Source organism: Nannospalax galili, unplaced genomic scaffold (assembly GCF_000622305.1).
Source record: "Nannospalax galili isolate Female #2095 unplaced genomic scaffold, S.galili_v1.0 scaffold278, whole genome shotgun sequence".
Classification (NCBI taxonomy): domain Eukaryota; kingdom Metazoa; phylum Chordata; class Mammalia; order Rodentia; family Spalacidae; genus Nannospalax; species Nannospalax galili.
In genome coordinates this window covers 2,761,094-2,783,036 of record NW_008347536.1, presented here as the reverse complement: position 1 = coordinate 2,783,036, position 21,943 = coordinate 2,761,094, and the positions used below count along the sequence as shown (strand labels likewise).

Sequence of the window (21,943 nt, the reverse complement as noted above, 5' to 3'; positions counted from 1 at the left end):
TCTAAATAGAAGCATTGGCAGTTACAATTCAAATTTTGCCTTCTCTTAATGTTCAGTTTAAAATAAGACAGCTGGGTGTGGTGGCACATGCCTTTAATCCCAGCACTCAGGAGTCAGAGCAGATGGACCTTTGTGAGATCAAGGCCAGCTCGTTCTACATAGCGAGTTCCAGGCCAGCTGTGGTTACAGGGAGACCCTGTCCTAAAAAACTGACAAGACAAAACAAAATACCGCCCCCCTAGCATTTAAGAAAGTAAACTTCATTATTATTAAAATTGTTTTGATTTTTTATGTGTATGTTTTGCATACATGGAGGCCAGAAGAAGCTGTGGGATCCCCAGGAACTAGAGTTACAGATAGTTATTGGCTGCCATGTGGGTGTTGGGAGCCAAACTTCGGTCCTCTGTAAGAATAGCCATGTCTTAACTGTTGAGCGATCTCTCTAAATGTTTTTTGAACATTTTTGTTATTTATTTACTTTGAACTTTTAAAAACTTATTATGTGTGAGTGTGTTTGTGTGTCTACATCAGAGAACAACTTGCAGGATAGGCTCTCTCCTCCTACCATGTGGGTCCCAGGACTTGAACTCAGGTCTTCAGTCTTGGTGGCAAGTGCCTTTACCCATTAAGCCATCTTACTGGTCCCATAAACTAAATTATTTAAATCGTTAAAAAGGTGTGAGGAGAACTGTGCTATAGCACACTTTCTCCAAATCGCAGATCCCTTTGTCCATCATTTTCTCCGAAGTAACATGGTGATTGTTCTTCCTGTCTTCCTGAGAACAGCTAGCTTCCATTTATTTCCCCTGCCTCTCAAAACCTGCTGTCGTTTTAGTTCTTCTGAGTCAGAATGTATTTCCAAAATCCCTGGATATTATGTGTGCCCATTCAAGCCTGAGATGCACTGAGTGGGATGGCATCTCCCGCTGAGGCATCTGGTCCCTGTCATTTGGTATTGGAGTTTTCAGCTCATCAGATTGAGGTCAGCCTCCTGCTTTCTAGAAGGAGGCCGTTTGCAAATCATTTACCACTAGATGGCACCAAAGATACTTCATCAGGGATGTCCCCAACGACACCATACTCTACTTGCTTTTCTCTTTTTGGATGGCAAATATCTTCTGAGGTTGAAACCCTGAGGGTTGACTAACTGGACTTACCTGAAGAAAGTCAGTGCTGGATGGGGGATGGTGATTGTGACATCCTATTACTGTGCAGAGGAGGGTACTGACCAGGAAGAGAGGGTGGCTTGTCAGTCACCCAGGAAAAGCCAAGCCAGGAAGTCTTGGGGTCCTCAGACAAACAGCCTCCTGAGATGGAGGCAGCAGGAAGGACATTATGGGTTCCGTGGGAGTGAACTGTGGGCTGGGTTTACATAATGTGGGGGCATATGGAAGAGAACTTTGGCAGGCGGCATCACTGTTGAGTGGTGACTCTCTATGGGGTCAGGGCCAAAAGCAATGGGAAATCTGATAGGAAAGAGCTGTACATTGCAATAAAAGAACACAGAGGCAGCTATCATTTATTGATTACTCCTTTTGCTGTTGTTGTGTATATGGTGTGTGTATGTGTTACATGCACATAAGACCAGTCAGTGGAGGATGTCCTGCATCTTCCTCTATCCCTCTTCTTACTGCCTTGAGACAAGGGCCTTGCACTGACTTGCAAGTTTCTCTGTTGGCTATGCTATTTGGCCAGCAAGCTCCCAGGATTTGCCTTTCTCTTCCCCACCAGGCTGGGGGATTATATAAGGCATGCACAGGTTTTTGCATGAGTGCTGGGGATTTGAACTCAGGTCCTCACACTTGCACAGCAAGTGTGCTTACCTACTGAGCTATCTCCCCAGCCCTATCAATTACTCTTATGGTGAGCTTGGCTGTGTACAACTTGCTACCTGTCTTTGCTCACTTAATCATCATAACAACTCTGGTGTAGGTATTGTTGTGTTCCCTCAATGGAACTCCCCACCCATCAACCCTCTTAGAAAAGTGAAGGTGAAAGCAATAGAAGAAATCAGGAGAATACTGGACGGGGTGCTCATTCTAGGACTTCATTGGGTCCTGAGTACATAAAGGATGAACACTGTTCTCCAGATGCCACAAATCTTCTTCCTACCAAGTATACAAGCTACCTGCTTCAATCCATACCATTTGCCTTCCTGCAGACACCATTGAGGTCCTTTCTGCTTCTAGTCAAGCCACCTCTGGATGCACTGCACCCCATCATTCTCATCAACCCAGGGGATTTGTTCTGTCCTTCTCTCCCTTTCTTCATCCTCAATTTCTTCCTCTCTGGTAGGTCATTCCTATCACTGACACTGCAAAACATCCACCTAAAAAAAAGTCTTGACCTGGGTACTAGAGAGATGGCTCAGCAGTTACTAGTGCTGACTGCTCTTGGAGAGGATCCAGGTCCGGGTCCCAGCACCCACATGGTGGCCAACAACAACCTGTAACTACAGTTCCTGGGGATCTGATGCCCTCTTCTGGCTTCCGTGGGCATTGCACAGATGTGGTTCACTTACATGTAAGCAAAAACACTAAATGAAAAACTCTTGACCTTATGAAGGCCCCACCCTTCTTAACTCTCTTTTACAGTCATACAGTTGAATGAACTCATATCTCCATTTATTTTCTTCCCAGTCTCTGTGAAATCCAGTCTAAGCAAGTGATTGGACCACTTCTTGTCAAGGTGACAGATCATCTCTGCCTTGCCAAATTCATGGTCAGCTCCTAGCTTCCTCTTCTTTGACCTCTTAGCAGTACTAAACAGTGCTGCCCATTCCTTCCTTTGGGGAACTCTTTCTGAATTTGGTTTCTGGAACACACATTCATTGGCTACCTCTTTGGCTATTTCTTCATGGTATCCTTTCTGAGACTCTCTTGAGCCACACTCTGAGGTGGCAAGCTATTCTGCTTACAGACTAGAACTCAACAGAGGCTACAGAAGTTCTAGGTCCTAAACTATAATAAAGCAATTTGGCAAATCAAGTTATGGTCTCTACCATTAACTTCATTGTTGGGCGAGGTGGGGTGGGGTTGGGCTGTGTGCCTGGAATTTTAAAATGGAGAGGAGGAAAACTGTTTAGCTCTTTGGAGGCAACCACTCTGAGAAGCCCAAGGGTCCAGGGATGTAGGGGATCATGGCCTGTGCCCACAAGTGATGTGGACTGGTTGTTTCCATTTGTGATAAAATATAAACCAACTTTTTAAAGAGTGAATGCTGCATAATTTCATTTCCTGCAAACAGAATACTTGAGGCAGTAGGTTTAGGAAACCGCACAAAAGAACAAGTTGAAAATATTTCTTTTTATAGTCACATTTGAGCAAGTTGAAAGTGTTTCGATGCAGAAAAAGTGTGGGTGTAGCATTAACATTTAGAAAGGAGATCAAGAGAGGGTAATGTTAGGTGGGGGAGGAGGAAATGCAGGCAGAAGGACACAGAGTCATGGAGGAGGGTATAAAGCTGTTTTTTCCCTCCTAGTTTCAGCTCTATTAGTTTTGTCTTTTTCTGTGGTGGATAAGTGTATAGAAATGTAACTGAGAGTGGAAGTGTAAAACCCTAGGAGAAACCACAGCTTCAGAATGGCCATCGGAATTGCACAGGAGTTCACTGGGGGCGGAGTTTGGGACTGGGTGAGCATCTGAGTGGCTTCCTTAAATGGCTGTGTGGTATTTTTATTTGTGAGTTAATTAGAATAAAGTGATTTTATTTAAAAAAATCAAGCACACAATGAGTGTGAGTTACTTCTGGCAGTACTCCACTGTTTTGCCTTAAGTAAGTTCACCACAGCCTTGATTCTAAACACGCAACGTGCCCCCTTTTACTGCCCATACCATCACACCATGCAATGCCAACTGCCACTGCCTGAAACATCTTGACTCAGATTTGAGACTGTTGCATCTTATGAATCATAAAGTTTTCACTGTACCTACAAAGTTTTCTGCTCCTAGAGAAACACAATGGCTTAATTGTGGGAAACAGACTGTTAATATTTTTATGCTGTCATTCCTTAGGATATAAATATGAAATTAGGACATCTTTGGATTGGATTGCATTAGAATGTTTGTTTTATTTTTATTTATCTATTTTAATATTTTATTTATCTATTATTTGTATTTTATGTGTATGAGTGTATTGCCTACATGTGTTTATGTGCACCCGTGTTGTGCAGTGCCTAAGGAGGTCAGAAGAAGGTGTTGGATCCCCTGGAACTGGAGCTCCAGAGGGTTGTTAGCTGCTATGTAGGTGCTGGGATATGAACCCTGGTCCTCTGAAAGAGCAGCCAGTGCTATTAACTATAGACCCATTATTTTGAAATTAAAATACAGGAACTGGAGAGATGGCTCAGTGTTTGAGAGTATTTGCTGCTCCTGTAGAGGAATTGGGTTTGGTTCTCAGCACCTACATGGTGGCTCTGGTTCCAGGGAATCCAATGCCCTCTTCTGGCCTTTGAGGGCACTGCATGTACATGGTGCACATACATATGTGCAGGCCAAACATTTATATGCATAAAATAAAAAATATTTTTTAAAAATTAAAAAAAATGTTTATTTTTATTTTATGTGTATGAGTGGTATGCCTGCATGTATGTAAGTGCAACCATGTCATGCAGTGACCGAGGAGAACAGAAGAGGGTGTCAGATCCCCTGAAACATGGTGGTTCTGGAATTTGAACCCAGGTCTTCTGGAAGAACAGCCAGTGATCTTAGCCACTGAGCCATCTCTCCAACCCTCCTCAAATAAATAAATCTTATAAAAATTAAAATATAGGTGAACTCTGAAAAGTATTAAAAATGGTTTACGTCCTCCAATAACAAATATTCAGCCAAGATTGATATTTATGTACAAATAAATAAGCATATTTATCTTATTACTATGCAAATTTGCCTTCATCTTTAATAAATGGCAAAATTTTATATATATCAAGGATTTTAATTTTAAAATAAATTTCTTATTGGTTTATTATCAGTAAATGTTGGATTTGAGTATCTATTTTGTATACCTGTGTACTGAGAGTCATGTCAAAAATTCTAAGTGAAAAAGGATCACAAGTGGAGAAAGTTTAAGAATCCCTGCTCTACATAGCATTTCCAAAGGCAGGATTAGGCCTCTTATGCCATCATTTGGAGGGACCCAAAGGGGATGATTGTCATCTCAGCTTCTCTTAGACCCTGAGGAACCACTGTGTGATCCTCGGAAGGTCCCGAGGAACCACTGTGTGATTCTCGGAAGGTCCTGAGGAACCACTGTGTGATCCTTGGGAGGTTCTGAGGAACCACTAATGTGATCCTTGGACCCAGGTGAATCCCAGGGCTGGGGATGAATAGCTTCAGAATACAGGACACAGTGAAAAGGAAGTCTCTGGGTACTGGAGAGAGATGAGATCAGGATGGCAGGAGGTTTTATTGTGGGGGAGATAAGGAAGGGTCTAGAACTGCAGCTCAGTATGTGGTGGATGAGGAGCTGGCAGTGGATCCCTGACAGTTTTCAGTGACACTGCTGTCTTGTAAACAGGACAGACCAGCTGGGAAAAATCTTTGGAGCTGGGCCATTCATACCCACCTGCTTCTGCCAGCTGTGGCATCTGTAGCCAACTGGACCCCTCCCATTCCCCCGCTGAGGTCATCTCTCAGCTTTGTGTTTCCTATTTCTTAGCCAAGTATCCCATTGGTGGCCCTGGGGAACATTCTGCAAAGTGGATGGCCATTGTTCAGTGCCATTTCTGGGGGGTCACCTATGTGTCTGTGGCTTGGTCCTGGATGTAGGATCATGTGGAAAACAACACTCGCCAAGAGGAGAGGAGAGTTCTAGGCAGAGGGAGCAATGTGATGAGATCACAGAACTAGCAGAAAACTCACAGACAGACCAGAGAGTTCAGTGCTAGAAGAAAAGGAAGCATGTGGGGCCTGTGAAATGGCTCGATGGGTGAATATACTTGCTGGGTGAGTCTGACGACTTGAGTTTGGTCCACAAAACCCACAGTGGAAGGAGAGAACTGACTCCTGCAAGTTGTCTTCTGGTCTCCTCATGTACACTGAGATGTACACACACACACACACACACACACACACACACACACCCCATACACACAATAATAATAAATACAAAAATTGAAAAAAAGAGAACAGGGCACACTGGGAAAGTGGAGGAAAGCATGATGGTCATGCCTTCCTTTCCCTCGGGCTTCAGCAGCCCTGTGCTCACACTGTCTCACTCCTGCAGCACACACACACACACACACACACACACACACACACACACACACACCCTATACACACAATAATAATAAATACAATAATTGAAAAAAAGAGAACAGGGCACATTGGGAAAGTGGAGGAAAGCATGATGGTCATGCCTTCCTTTCCCTCAGGCTTCAGCAGCCCTGTGCTCACACTGAGCCACTCCTTATCTTCACCAACAGTCTATCTTGGGTCTCAATCTCCCTCCCCTTTCCATGTATTTATGCACCAGAGATATTAGTAATAGGGCCTCGTGAACCAAGTACTGCTGCATGGCTATTCCTGCCTGTACATACATCCCTAAGATCCTTAAACAGCACAGGAGGCAAGGCTGGAAATACTTAGCAATGAATTGACATAGACATCAACTCACTAGAGTAGATGCTGACTTGGGAAAAGCATGCAGGCAGTTGTCGTGGTACTTGCTGATTATTAGTCATGCCTGCTGAGGAAAAGAAAGCTCTGAGAACTGATACCACTTGGCCAGAATCACAGGGCTGAAAAGTGAGAATTCAGAGGTAGATTTATCTCAGTTCAGTGGCTGACTGTTAAATACTCTGGTTCACACACTGAAGCTTAACAGTGTGAAGGGGTGACAGGCTTGTTAGCACACTCCTGTAATCCCAGCATTAGGGATTACGTTATGGGGAGATCATCACAAGTTCAATGCCAGCCTGGGCTATAAAGCAAAACCCTCTTTCAAGAACAAACAAACAAAAACTGTGAAGAGGTGACACTGTCCTGATGTAGCAACAGGCATCCTGTCAGGCTACCTGTCCCTGATATGGAAGGACTATGGGCTGTGCAGGTCCAGGGAAGGCTGTAGAGTGGAGTGTGCTCTGAAGCTGATGAGCCAGTTGTGTTTCTTATACCCAGACAGTGTGTGGTCAGCTTGCAAGTGGAGATCAGGGGTCCAGGGTAACTGGGCCAGCAGCATTGTGGACCTGACTCCTTGGGTACAAACTGTCCTCCTCAAGGTCAAAATTGGTCTGTCCCCCAGCACAACTATTTCTATTTTCCCTTCCTTGCTTCTCTCTCTCTCCCTGCAAGAGGAGAGACAGTCTCAGCTGTAACAACCATAAGCATCTGCTTAGTCCAAAATTTCTGAAAAGGCTGTCAGAGATGAATCAGTGCATTGGCAGCCCTGCTCACCAAGGACCAGCCAGTCCTAGGCAGAGGCTTCCTGAGACTGAGCTGGGATTGGAGGTAGAGGAGACAGTTGGAAGGAAGTCTTTCCTCAAGTGCTGTGGCTCCAGAGGCTGAGCCCTGTGGCTGGCCCCATGGGGTCAGTGATTTTAAGGTACATGGTACATACAGTACACGGGAAGGAAGCATGATAGAGGCATAGAGAAGGGGGTTGAGATTCAGTGTTGGTCTAAAGACTCAACTAGTGCCACTGGGAACTTTGTCCTGCACTGGGATGAAATGAATGGACATTTACATTCCTTCATCAGTGGGCGAGGGGTGCCTGTGGTAGGGTAGGGTTGTGGGCAAGGGACTTCCTGCAACTGAGGCTCTGTCTGATGTGCTAGTAGCTTGCCATTAATTAAGGGCAATAAGGCTTTCCTTAAAGGAGGATGTAAGTGGATCTTCATGCCAACTTCTTTATTATGGTTGGTTATGTGGACATATCTACATATCGAGACTCTGCTCACCAAAGTCTGAAATGAAATTATGAGGATACTCTTTTTTTTTTCTTTTTTCTTTTTTTTTTTTTTTTTTTTTTTTTTGTCTTCTTGAGACAGGGTCTCTGTATAGCCACAGGTGGCCCTGGAACTCACTATGTAGATCAGGCTGGCCTTGATCTCATAGTGGTCCACCTGCCTCTGCCTCCTGAGTGCTGGGATTAAAGGCATGCACCACCACACCCAGCTTCTTGTCTAACAGCTCTCCCTGTAAGGTCTAGATTAATGACTTCACTCTTAATTTCTGAAGAAAGAATGAGTTATTCCTCTCTTATTTGTTGTGAGAACCAGAAAACTATCCATCTGGTTTTGTCTGAGGGTCTATGGGTAGGACTCAAAAGTCAATGAATTTATGAAAATGAATTGATTTAACTTTTAAAAAGCTCTATGTATATGCAAGTGTACCTGTTTGAATGTTTGCCTACATCTGAGTATGAGCATGTGAGGTGCATTTCTGTGTGAGCATGCTTATGATGATCAGGAAAGAGAGACGCTGCAGGTAAGGCGGCCAGTGTAGATATGGGTGAGTGTTATGATGGGAATGTCATATGTAGGTGTAGATAACATTTATTCATTCTTAGTAAGTACGTACAGTGTTCCAGGTATTGTATTGGGAGCTGGGGAACAAAAGTAGATAAGACACAGTTCCTGACTGCAGAAGCTTATCATCCAGCGAGAGCAGAGAATGCAGTAGCAGCATCCAGAGAGGAGTGAGGGAGAGAGCTCTTACAGTCTGGACATGACACATCCCCCAAAGCTCACAAGTCAAGATCTTGGTCCCCAGCAGGTAGATCCAATCATTGAGAACTGATTAGATCATAATGTTTCCGATTCATCAAGGAACCTATTGATAAATTTGTATTTTTATGGTGTTCCTAGGAAATGATGAAAACTGGTAGCAGGAGTCTGGCTGGAGAAAACAGTCACTGGGAATATGCATTTCAAGGATGTATCTAGTCCCCAGACATTTCTTCTCCTCTTTCAGTGCTTCCTGTCACCACGACACATGCAACACTGTCCCACCTCCTTCTACCATGGTGCTCAGCCTCACCACAGGCCCAGAAACAATGGACAGTAGCTCTGAAACTGTGAGCCAAGATCAATCTTGCCTCCTTTTTTTTTTTTTCTCCTCAAGCAGTTGTCACAGTGATATAGAACTGATTAATGTACGAATAGACAGAGGAGAGCACCAGGGCAGGTACCCGCATCAGACTGGGAGCAATCCATGAGGGGAGTGTTGAAGGATAAAGGAGCTCCTCAGATGAAGGTGAGGAGACACAGCTGAGCATGGTGGCACACACCTGTAATCTCAGCCCTTGGAAGGTGGAGGCAGGAGGATTGGGAATTTGAGACCAGCCTTGGCTACCTAAGACTGTTTAAACAAAACAAAACAAAACAAAATAAAACAAAACAAATTGAACAGAAGGTTAGAGGACTTATAAATATTCAGTTAGAGGACGGGAAGAGATTTCCTTTCCCCAAGCTGTATACTACAGTGAGTGAGTGTACACTTTCTCATGAAAAGGTCATAGCACAGTGAGTCATATTTCCACCCTGAAGAGGCATTTTGGCATCAGTGTGGGGGTGATTGAGGTGCATGGACTACAGGGTCCTATTGTGTTCCTGTGTGCGTTTATGAGGATGTCCACACATTAGACCTGTCTGCCTGTTCATCTGGAGCCTGTGCACCAGGTGTGCCACCCACATGGACTTGTTTTCCACTTCCAGCCACTGGACTTGGCAGCTTGAGGGGTTCAGGGGAATGGCTGTCGTGTTGCTGACTCATAGGTGAATGACATGATGGGGGAATTGGTTGGGGGCTATCCCACAGGTGCTTCCTCCAAGGCCACAGGTACATATGACAGTGAGGTGACTGGCAGGCAGTGAGAGGATGCTCTGCTGCCCCCAACCAGTCTTCTTGGACTGTGCCGCTCTGCCGTTACAGAGCACTATCTTGTCAGAATGAGGCTGGCCTTGCCCACTAGCCTGTTCCAGGCCCAGGCATCAGAGGGGGCTGAGAGAACAGAATGGAGGTGCCCAACTTTCCCTCTCTGGGCACGCACTCTTCAAGCATTGAAGCCATATGTTTGAACTTGCTTATATAATAGTGTGCTATAATTCTGCTTTATCACCCCTTGAAATTTATGACAAATACAAAAAATAATTTATTATAGTTTTGTAACCCCATGCTATGAACCAAAAGGAAAAGAAGAGGCAGATGGCTTTGTATTGGTAAGACCTGGAATAGTATGGTAAGTGGTTATGAATGTGGAATTTAGACTCCAAATACCTGGGCTAAAATGTCAACTGTATATTTACTGCTATATAAGTTGTGTTTGTACCTCTGTTTCTTCATTAATAAGACATAGATGCTAGTATGTCATCACATTAAATGTGTAAAATGCCTACAACAGTGCCAGATAGGTCATAAATATTTAGCTATAAACTCTTGCTGATCCTCCTTGGGTATGTGTTCTCTCTAATCTATCCCTAACCGACATGATGAAAAGTTGTGAACTCTTTGGATCTGTGAAGGAATCATCTGTAGAATGTTGTTGACCATCATTCACTCTTAAGGAATGAGATTGTTCCATGTCAACTCATTCCTTTTATCTGACATAGATCTTTGGTTTTAATAGTGTGGCTTGTCAAACTTCATTGTTAAATAACTCATGAAGGTTTCTCCTGGGCCTTCCAGAAAGCTGGGAGCAGCTCCCAGTGCTTCTCACTGAGTAGTCTGGGGTCAGGGAGACCATTGCTGAGAGGCTCTTCCTATTCCAGCTTCAGAGCACTCCAAAGCAAGAAGCAACTGCCTCCAGGTATTTTTGGGCTCTAGAACTGGTGACCAAGCAGACATGGAGTTAGAAAGAGGCTTCACATTAGCCTCTGTAGTGCTGCGTTCTTGGTGCCAGTGTCTCTCAAGCTTACACTTCTCAGCAGCATACATCCCAGCCATGTTTATGGAAGGAACTGTCATGCCTCCCTCATAGGGATATACCTTGTGTTGCGAAAAATCTAAGAAGATATTATGGCTGTGGGAAGCTATTTTTATGGTAATCAATGTTTTGATCTGATTAAGCCCTATATACTAATGCTTTCTATGTATAAGCTCTTGAATACTTTTTTTTTTTTTCTTTTTTTGGTCTTTTCGAGACAGTGTCTCCCTGTAGCCCCAGCTGTCCTGGATTCACTATGGAGACCAGGCTGGCCTTGAACTCATAGAGATCCACTTGCCTCTGCCTCCTGAGTGCTGGGATTAAAGGCATGCACCACCACGCCCGGCTTTTTACATTCTCTCTGTGTATATGTATGTGGTATATGTGTGTACGGCTGTGTGTTTGTGTTGTATGCACATGTGTATGTTCAGGTGCAGGTGCAGGTACATGAACCTGTGTTTCTAGAGGTGGATGAGGATACCAGCTGCCATTCTGTGCCTTATTTCCTTGAGACAGGGTCTTTCACTGAACCTGGAGCTAGGCAGGTGACCAGCAAGCCCCAGAAATCCTCTCATTCCATCCCCCCACAGCACTGGGGTTACAAGCATGCATGGCCATACCCTGATTTTTATGTGGGTGCTGGATGGAAACTCAGGTCCTCATGCTGTGCAGCAAGCACTCTTACCTATTGGGCCTTCCAGCTCCCAAGTCTCAGTTCTTGAACTTTTTATAATACTTTTCTGTGGTTATCATCAGAAGATAGAGAACAGATGATGAATTTATAGTTGGAAAAGTGACTTTTCCAAGTAGCTAATGATTGATAGCAACTGTATAGAATTTCTTAATTCTTACCTGTTTCTGTAGTAATGATTTCTATTTTGTACTTAAACAAACTGAAGCTTAGCAAAGTTAAGGGATGTGTTCAAGGTCATACAGCTAAGAATCAGCAAAGTGGGAGATGTATCCAAGACTAATACTTCCTTATAGCTGCTGGCAGCAGACCAGCCACGAGATGCCATCTCTGTCCTGTTTTTGGCATTTGGGTGAGCTTTATGAAAGAATGCCATTACCCCATGGCTTTGTCAGGTGGGTGGAAGCATACCTTGGATGTCGTCATTGAACATACAGTACTTGTTGCGGTATTTGTTGAGCAGACGGAAGGCATTGGCATTGGCAAAGTCTTCAAATTGGATGAGGCAATCTATTCCAAACCTGTGGGGTTGGGGAAGTGGGAGGAAAGAATGCATGATTGCCTCTTGGAGCAAATCCCTGGTGGATGCATTTCAGGCTGAACAGGAGGCAGGGAGCACTCAGGGCAGTAGGTGGGGCATAGTGAGGATCCTTCTTGGTTCTTGTCACCTTCCTGGATCAGAAACTCTAGAAGTAGAGCTTTGTTTACTCCATCATAGATGGGAAAGGCAGGGTAGGGCCCTGGGCTTCACAGTCAACCAAGCTGTCAGCACCACATCTAATGTGGACAGGTGGCTCCCCAGGGTTACTATGCAGACCTCAGGAGGACCAGGAGGGCTGAGATGGGACCTGCCTTCTCTATAGTCTGTGACTATCAGATCCCAGCAGGAAGCGCATTCCAAATCCAACTATGTGCTCAGTGAAATTTCCTCATGTTGGCTCTTAGATTTTCTGTAGCTTATCATCGTTCTCTCTGTACCCTGAGGCCTGGAGTTGTTGAATCCTCACTATTCAGACATTACTCCCCAACAAGATGCAAACAGGTCTGAGAAAAGTCACTGTGTAAAGCCTGTCATGTACTAGCATCTAGGTAAAGATGTTTTCCAACTTCCAGGACTAGAAGAACCCTTAGTGAGCTCTTTTAAAATGCAGCTTACCAGGCTCCAGTCTCACTGAGGGACTGCAGGATGAGGTCCAGGAATCTGCATTTTTTGGTTTGTTTTTGAGACAGGGTATCCTTGTATCCCCAGCTAGCCTGGAACTCCAGATGTAGAATCTTTAGATAAATGTTTTGAATCTTTAGATATATATGTTTCATGTGTAATACCCATGGAGGTTGTCCTCCTAGTAAGGAGCCATAGGGGTGGGTATTCCAAAGAAGGGGCATTAGAATGCAGTGATATAAAGGGGAAAAGAATAACGTAATAGGACGGGTTAAATGGGATGGGGAATGAGAAGGTAGGGTAGAGGAGGGAATACAGGGAAGGAAAACTAACACTGAAGACTTTTTGAAAAAGTCATATGGACACCTACTACTGTAGAAGCTTCCTAACATATTTGCATATGCATATATTGAAAGTTTAGATGGAGTTACCCAATAACAGGGTGACAGTGCCCCTACTGGACACTACAGGCTAACAAATAAAAAGCCCAGTGCCATGAATGAGTTACCTCTTTCAGAACTGTTGGCCAGTAGGGGTCACATAGACCTACAAACATTACAGAATATTGCCATTGCTCTTGGTTACCCTCCAGAACTTGACAGTAAGACCCTATTGCTGAAGACAACATGTGCTTAAGTCATAGAACATGAAGAAATCAAGCTGGTACCTACCTGGAAGCTTCATCCCTATGGGCTAGCCTTCCTAGTGTGCTTTGCTCACTACCAGAGGAGAAAAGTAATCATCAACCTTACCCAGATGTGAACCCTGTGAATTAAAATAATATTCCCCTGGCAAGAGATGCCCACGGATATACAAATTGGATTCAGTGGATTTTTTAAAAAAGGACACAAAGCTGCGTGGGAAGAGAAAGGAAGCCATGTATATGGGAGGACTTGGGGGTGATGGTGAACATGATAAAAATACATTGTATGGGAGATCTCAGCAGATCGCCAGGGTGCCTGTTCCAGCCTCCCTCTGGCATAGGGGCTGAGAACTCAGGGGACCCACCTGAGAGCACCTGGATCCTGCCCCCTCCAACAGCTATCAAAGTGCTTGAAAACAAATCCTGAGTCCATCACTCTCAAGTCCAGCCTTGGTAGACAAAAGTAAAATGAGGAGGAACCCAACAGAGGGATGCTTTTGGAAACTCTCATCAAGAAATTCCAGTGGACTCTGATATGAACATTTGAAATTTGCCCTGTTCTGACTTTTTTCTGGTTCTCTGTCTAGAACTTGTAATGCTAACTACTCTTGCCTTTACTTCTCCTTCACATCCCCTATTCACCAGTCAAGGACTTTCTTTTTCTCCCTACATATAAGAGTGATGCAATTTGGGAGTCTTTTAGATAGACCCACTGAAGGGGTACTCCAATTGCCTCACCTTGTGTGTTCAGCATGGAAGAAGCCAGAATGATATGCATCCCGATTCCCTATTGGCAATTTGGGTAACCCCTTCAGAGGATGGCGTGATAAGAATAGGAGGTAGGAATTGGCTAGGCAGTTAGGGTAAAAAGACTCCAAAGAAACGTAGCCAGTTTCTTGGCTAAAAGTCAAAATGTCCTTGGGCCTCTTAGCAATGTACTCCGTTCCAAAGGCCAAAAATGTCAAAAGTATTTGGGAGCTCTTATCTAATCCCCAAAAGATTTTAGGGTTATCTCTTCAGAGGGGGAATGTTAGAGTAGCATAAAGCCCAATTTAAAAAAAGAAAGAAGAAAGAAAGAAAGAAAGAAAGAAAGAAAGAAAGAAAGAAAGAAAGAAAATACACAAAGTTGTCAGAAAAAAGTGAGGGGAGATACTAAAGGTGCTGGAGGGGAGGCAGTGGGCATGGATTTGATCAAAACACCTTATGTGCATGTATGAAATTCTCAGTAAAGTTTAAAAAATATATTGTATGAAATTCTCAAATAATTAATAAAAACATTAAAAATAATATGGTCATCCCTTCATATTTTTAAGTTCTTGACCGATACAGTCAACCAATCCTGATTGAAAATTTTAGAAATATTGTGCATATAATTAATATTGTAGACTCTTATCATTAGCCCCTAAATAGTATAATATGACAGCTACTTACACAACATTTACAATGTGTATTACAGATAATTTAAAGATGATTTAAATTATGTAGGAGGATGTGTATAGATTGTGTGCAAAGAGTATGTCATTTTACCTAAGGGATTTGAGCATCCAATATTGGTGTCTATGAGAGGATCCTAGAATAAATCTCCCTTGGATACTGAAGGACAATTATACTATGAATAGAAACAAATAAAACCTTCCACTCACAAACATAATGCCATGCTTGCCAAGCCAAAATTTACTGTGCATGTTTGTTCAGGTTATGAATCACAAGCACTTGAACTGGGAGTAGGGAACAGGCTGTCTTTGGTTGCTGGTGACATTTTACTATACATAAGACTTTCAGTGTTGTTTCACAACTAGCCTGGGGCTGAAATTTTGAAAAACTCAGAAAAACAAGTGATGCATGTGTGGGTCAAACAAATGAGTACTCTACCTCAAACAAATACATACTCACACACTTGACCTCTAAGCAATGCCACCACCCATTTTTCTAAAGTAAAATAAGGCAAGAGTTAGAAATACCTTTGTTCAATGTATAACTGCTATTTCATATTATATTTGATTTTATGTAAGAACCCCCCTTGCTCCCATGGGATATAGAATAAAACTCCACTAATTCAGGTTAATCTGATTCCGTCTCTAGATTGCATCCATCTAGATGCAGGCCATCCATTCAATAACCTGAATGGAGGGTTCCTAGCATGTGAGAATCTCCAAAACCCTGCTTTCTCTGGACCTGCACCCCCAGGACTGTTCACCAAGACATGAGCACCTTTTACCATGTTTTTCCAGTCAATCAGCCTCTCCTGTATAACTTTTCATGAAACAAAACCAGGGTGAATCAAGAGAGGCTACTTTAATCTTAGAACTATCCATCTATTCATCCATCCCTCAGAATCTATTGAAAATCTATGATGAGTTGATACTGTCATTCAAAAATGTTTTAGGGAAGGTGAATAAATGAAAGAATTGTCAGATTTGGATGATGTAAGTTTGCCTCCTAACTTGTTAAACTAATTATAAGCTAATTAAGAACTAAAAAAAAAACATGAAAATCGAAATGGCTCAAGTAGAAGAAAATAGTTCTTTTTTTGGGGGGGGGTTCTCTTTTGGGACAGTCTCCCTGTAGCCCCACCTGACTTGGAACTCACTATGTAGACCAGGCTAGCCTTGAACTCAGAGATACGCCTGCCTCTGCCTCCCAAGTACTGAGACTAAAGGCATGTGCCACCACACCTGGCTTAAGAAAATAGTTCTTAATTCATCCATGTACAGTCTTTCACCAAAACATATATTTGAATGTCAATAATCAATTAACTTAAATACTAATAACAATGGCAACAAAAATAGTTGACCTTTGTGGAGTATCAGCAGTGTTACAGCATGCTAAGCTTTGATGTACTCTCTCTTTCTTCTCATGATGTTAATACATAGGTGCTGTTTTCAGAGAAGAAATCCTGAGTATAAACATTTTCTTTTTGTCAAGGCTGTTTTCTATTGCACTCGGTAGGTGCTGGAATTTGGATCTGGATTTAATGGCTCTAGTTTAATGTTAAAGCAATACAGATTTGTAAATGGTAAAACTCAGTAGGTAATAAAACTGATTTCTTTCTTTATTGGGAAAGATACACAATGAACAAAACACTGAACAGGGAATCAGAAAAATAATTCTTTCTCTGAGTTTTATGAGTCTACTTTCTGTCTCTGTGTCTCAGTTTCCTGATCTGAGCTCATTAGAGGTGGGGTATGGGTTACTTAATGTCTGAGGCTGGAGTAGACATGCTGGGCACTTCATACAGATCTTTCTCTAAGACTAAGGCGAGGGAAGGAGGCTTCTCAACAGCTCCTACTAAGAGCCACATGTGGTTGGAAGTCTGGAGAATCAGTCTTAGGGTCCTCTTTGTACACAGCCAGACTAGCAAGGGGCTACCCTCCAGGGACAGCAGCAGTGAATCCCCCACCCCGCCCCTGCCCAGCCCCCTGCTCCCCAAGAAGACTGTCCAGGACTTCTTATTTTGGGTGTTTTCCCAGTTTTAATGTTGGCTGTGTGCTGCTGTCGGACTATCCTACCAGAAGGTACCCAGTGCCAGGAGGCCCTGCCTATCTGCCCCCTTTTGCACTTTTGAACTCGTCACCCTGCAGGCTTGGCAGCAGCAGAGGAACATTTGATGCTCATCCAGTGGCAAGTTCCTGCAATGGGGAGGTGCCTCCCAAGCCACACAGGGAGCTCCCAGACTTTGTGACCCTGGGGACTCAGCTGGGAAGTGGCCTTTGAGCTGTCATGGAAGGAATTCCAAGGTGAGGAGTCATTTAAAAGCACAGGATGATGGGTGGAGGCCTGATTTCTCCCCAGTGCTTGGGCAAGGGGAAGGCTGTAAATGGTGACCTCTGCCTGTGTGACAGGGTGGCAAGACCCACACCACAGCCAACGGAGCTGGGCACCTGCCACATGGCACCAAGCCTCTTTGGGATGAGGGGTCTAGGCTCTTCCTTCTGCCCTTCCCCTCACAGACTGACCAGAGGTAGAATGAGCGTGCTGGTGAAAGCAGAACATTCCAGAGGCTGCAGACAATCTCTCTTCCAGGGGTCAGGACCTGCCATTCTTTTAAACACCTGGGCTGGCCTCTTGCAGGCCTGAAAAAATATGAGGGACCTAGGCGGAGCAGGCAAACTTGCTTAGCCCATGTCTGAATAGAATGATTAAAACCTACGGCTCATATTTCCCAGGGAGTCTGCTCTGCTTTCCCTGTGAAAATCGCATGCAGGTCTCCTGTGGCCAGGCGCCTAGTGAGAATACCAGTTATCACCCTACAGAAAACAATTTCTTTTCTTTTCCTTCCAGGAACTAGAGTGGACAGAATCATGAAACTTTAAGCCTTATACATTCCATTAAACTCTATGCCCTTGAAATGCTCTTAGGAAAAGTTCCCTAGTAAAATTGTTGTTTCCCTAGTAATAAGAGTTGTTTGGATACCTCTTTATATTATATATACCAGTTAGGATGTATATTAAAAATGTTGAAAAAGGCCGGATGTGATGGCGCACGCCTTTAATCCCAGCACTTGGGAGGCAGAGGCAGGTGGATCTCTGTGAATTCAAAGCCAGCCTGGTCTACATAGTGAGTTCCAGGCCACCTGGGGCTACAGGGAAACCCTTTCTCAAAAATACAAAAAAAATGTTGAAAAGTTCTGCATGAAGGGAAGTGCTTAACCCAGCAGTTTCTAAATTTATTTGACTAGAGACTTTACCTTGTATGTTCCTTTTTCCTACTTGTGGTAGAACATACACTGACAGACATGGTTCCTGCAGAAAGAACTTTGTACATGTGGGACTGGGTAGATTCAGGGTAAAGCCCTTTCTCCCCGGAGTGACTGAAATTGTTGTTTCTGGCTAGAGTCCTATGATGACTCATTCACCTCCTTCAAGTTTATTTCCCCTAACCCAATCTATCTTCCACATCTTTCTGAACACAGGCCTGTTTGGTCACTTAGCTTTGCAAAATCTCTTTTAAGAAGGCCTCTTCTGCCTCTGGGTCATGTCCAGATTCCATAGATGGTATTCACTTTGGCCTAGCTTGGTAGCCACTTGTGTTTTCTGACACTCTAGACATATTTTGCTGCTTCCCAGCCACTGTGGACCTTATATAATCCCATGGCTTTACGCTAGCTGCTGGTTCTCCCTGTCCAGAAGGTTCCTTTGTGCCCAGGGCCCAGCTCCAATGTCATCTCTTTGTTTGGAAGCCTTCCTTGTCCCTTAGGGCAGTGTGAATTCTTCTAAGGGTGTTCATGATACTCTGGACCAATCTATAATAACATGCCAGGGGCTGGAGAGATGACTCAGAGGTTAAGAGCACTGATTGCTCTTGCAGAGGACCTGGTTCAATTCCCAGCCCCCATATGGTGGCTAACAACCATTCATAACTCCAGTTTCAGGGGATTCAATGCCATCTTCTGACCTCTGCAGGCATTGCACAACATAGGTGCAACTTACACTCATGCAGGCAATACAATCATATACAAAAAATAAAAATAATAAATAAAATATTAAAAAAAGAAAAGTGGAACTTGCTAGAATATAAGATCTCATAGTCAAAGAGAGAGAGACACACACAAAGAAATTGCAGTACACTGTGGCAAGAATAAAAATAAAGGTTTGTGCTAGGCATGCAGGAAGGCTTAAGGAGTACGGGCAATTCTGTTTGGTGGAGGGGCAGTGAGGGCCTCAAGGAGCAGGAGACTTGAACTTCAGGACTTAAAGGAAGAGCAGAGGCTCCCAGACAGAGTGGGTATGGATGTGGGAGGAGAGAGGACTTAGGAGGAAAGAATAGCATACACACATGGAAGAGAGCAGCTTATCCTCTTGGAGTTACAGAAAAGATATAGAGCTTGACCTTGGGAGAGGAGGCTGAGAGGGGAAGTTGGAGGAGATGAAGCAGAGTCAAATTCAGGGGTTGCATCTTAAAGATGCAAAGAGCCTAAACATTCTAGAGAGTAGTGGGGACCCACTGAGAGGTGTGGGCAGAAAAGTTTCACGTGATTCAGGAAGTTCGCTCTGGCAGCAGAGTAGATGATGGATGGATGGCTGGGAGGACACACAGGAAACAAGCTCTCCTACGGTGAGAGATGGTTAAGTACTGCTGTATCATACTGGGGACACCAAGGGAGAAAAGGAGTTGAGGAAAAGGTGTTAAGGAAGTATGAAGAGTGGCTCAGAACAAAGGCAGAATATGGAGTTGAGGAGAGAACTCTGAGTCAAGAGTGTGGTTCCATCACTTACTAAATGTGTGATCTTAGAGAAGTCATTTGACACAGATTTCAACCTTCACTGGCAATGCAATAGGATAATAATACCTCTTTATAGTCTGGTTATGAGTTTTAAATGAGATAATGAATATAAAAATCCTGGAACATGGCTGGGCATGGTGGCACACGCCTTTGATCTTGGCACTTGGGAGGCAGAGGCAGACAGATCTCTGTGAGTTCAAGGCCAGCCTGGTCTACATAGTGAGTTCCAGGCCAGCTGGGGCTATAGGGAGACCCTGTCTCAAAAATATAAAAAAAAAAATCCTGGAACATTATAAGCACGGAGTCTATGGAGACACTAAGGACTGTGGACAGGATTTGCTAACAGGCCAAATGCAGAAGATGGAGAAGGAGGACCCAGGGAGGGTGAATGGTAGTATCTTATCTTTGAGGTGAGGGATAGGGAAAGACAGGTAAATTTTCTAGATGAGACAGGATCTGCCCATGTCTAATCTGAAGTTCTGTGCGGTATTTGAAAAGACATGCCCACAAATCAGAAGGCTGTGCATGAGGTTGAGGATGAGAAGCATCAGCCTGGGGCACTGTGAGTAGTTGAAGTCATGGGACTGAACAAGGGTCCCAAGGAAATGTGTGCTGAGCAAGTAGGGAGCGGAGCTCAGGACAAAGATCCCAGGGCATACCTAAAGATCAGAAAGGCACAGGACTCGAGTCCAGCAACGGCAGTGACCAGGGAACCACGGAGGCAAAAGGTAGCCTCCACAACAGTTGCCACAGGGCCAGTGTGACAGGCTGTGGTCAGGAGTGTCACATGCTTCTGTCAAGTAAGACAGGGTCCAGTGGTGTCCATTGGAGTCACTGTTTAGAAAATCACCGGTGACCTTTGCAGACTACTTTCAGTGGAGTGATGAAAGGGAACCATATCACATGGGATTAATGTGGAAAATGATGAAGAGGAATGCCAGCGATTGAGTTCGAAGACGTTTGGCTACGAGGGCTGCGAGACTGAAAGATGGATTTGTATTGGACATGGAAGGTATACACATGAAATAAATGAGCTAGATTGGAGGAGAGGTAAAAGATAAGAGGTGGGGGATGAAGGGGGGAATCCTAAGAAGCTGGGAAAAGGTAGGAGCTAGCCTAGTTGGAATATGAAGATTATGTAGTCAGGTTTCATGAGGCAGACATCTGCTGTCACACCACAACCTACCAATGTATATGACAGGGTGACTGTTAGAGGAGTGAGAGAGGTTGTAGGGAGGCAGGGGTTAAAGAGGGATTCACAAGGATGCCAGGGAAACTAATCTGCCAGTAAGGAAGCTGGGGACTATAGTTTGGACAGTAATGCTACTGAGCCTGAAGGAGAGAAGGCAGAGTGGAATGAGGCACGGTGAGTAGCCTCAAGCATGTGAAGAAATGTGTGGGCTAGGGATTAAGCTGACCTATTTTTGTGAGGACTTGAGGGAAAAGTAGAGCCACGAGAGAAGACAGAGACCTAGATTGGACTGCTATATAAGGCAGAGTTTTCAAACACTGGATGGGCAGAGGTTGCCGGTCACAAGAGGTGATTCTGTGGTCACTTGGCTTCACTTGGTGAGGAATTCCAGCCTGGGGTATGAGGTAGGCCTTTTCCTTCCCTGATCCCAGACTGGGAAAGTCTTTTGTATGCTTTCCTGGAAGTCAGACTGGCAGGCTCTTCAGATGGCATTCTGGCCTCATTGGGGAAACCCCATTGATTAGCAAGACAGCCTCGGGAAGCAGCAATTTCCAAGCAAATGTCTCAGGATGATGAGGATGTTCTTAGTTGTTCTGAGGGCAAGTCCAAGCCAGACAGAAAACACTTGAACAGTTGTTTATGTCTTCCTGAATTTCCCCATTGGTCTGAGTTCCTGGGCAGACATACACACTGTACCAACAATCTCAGGGCTGGGAAAAGGGTGGTGGCTGATCTGCTGACTTCTCAACCTTTCAAAGGTCAGTGGCCAATCCTAAGTTTTTCTCCAAGGCACAGAAACTCACTCCTCAAACTCCTGCTCATAAAGCTCACATTTTTCTCCCAAGTCACCTCCCCATCAGTTGGCTTGGGGCCTCACAGATCCCATCTCCTATTTCCCACATATACTGTGTGTCCAGTTGTCATGAGGTTACTAGTGTCCTCCACAAAGCCTCTCTGATTATTTGTATGTTTCTGTTTAGAGAACCTCAGTCTGTGATGCAATCATATCTTGATCCTCACCAGAGTCAAAACCTCTCTCATAGAACTGTCTGTGCTCTGCCTTCAATTATGACAGCTGATCTAGGGGTGGAAGATGGTAAAGTGGGAATTCAAGACTTTATGTGTGAGCTTTCCGCACCCAAGAAAGCCAGGGTCAGGAAAGGGAGAAAGGA

At 44.1% G+C, this 21,943-nt stretch overlaps 1 protein-coding gene across 2 annotated transcripts in view; it reads right to left on the bottom strand.

Moving 5' to 3' along the window:
• Positions 1-21,943, bottom strand: part of Me3 (malic enzyme 3) — a 222,268-nt gene that overhangs the window by 12,145 nt on the left and 188,180 nt on the right. For both annotated transcript variants that reach the window (XM_008844135.3, XM_008844136.3), the window contains one exon: positions 11,963-12,072. In XM_008844135.3, coding sequence (XP_008842357.1) covers positions 11,963-12,072 — 110 coding nt within the window. The remainder of the gene's footprint in view (positions 1-11,962; positions 12,073-21,943) is intronic.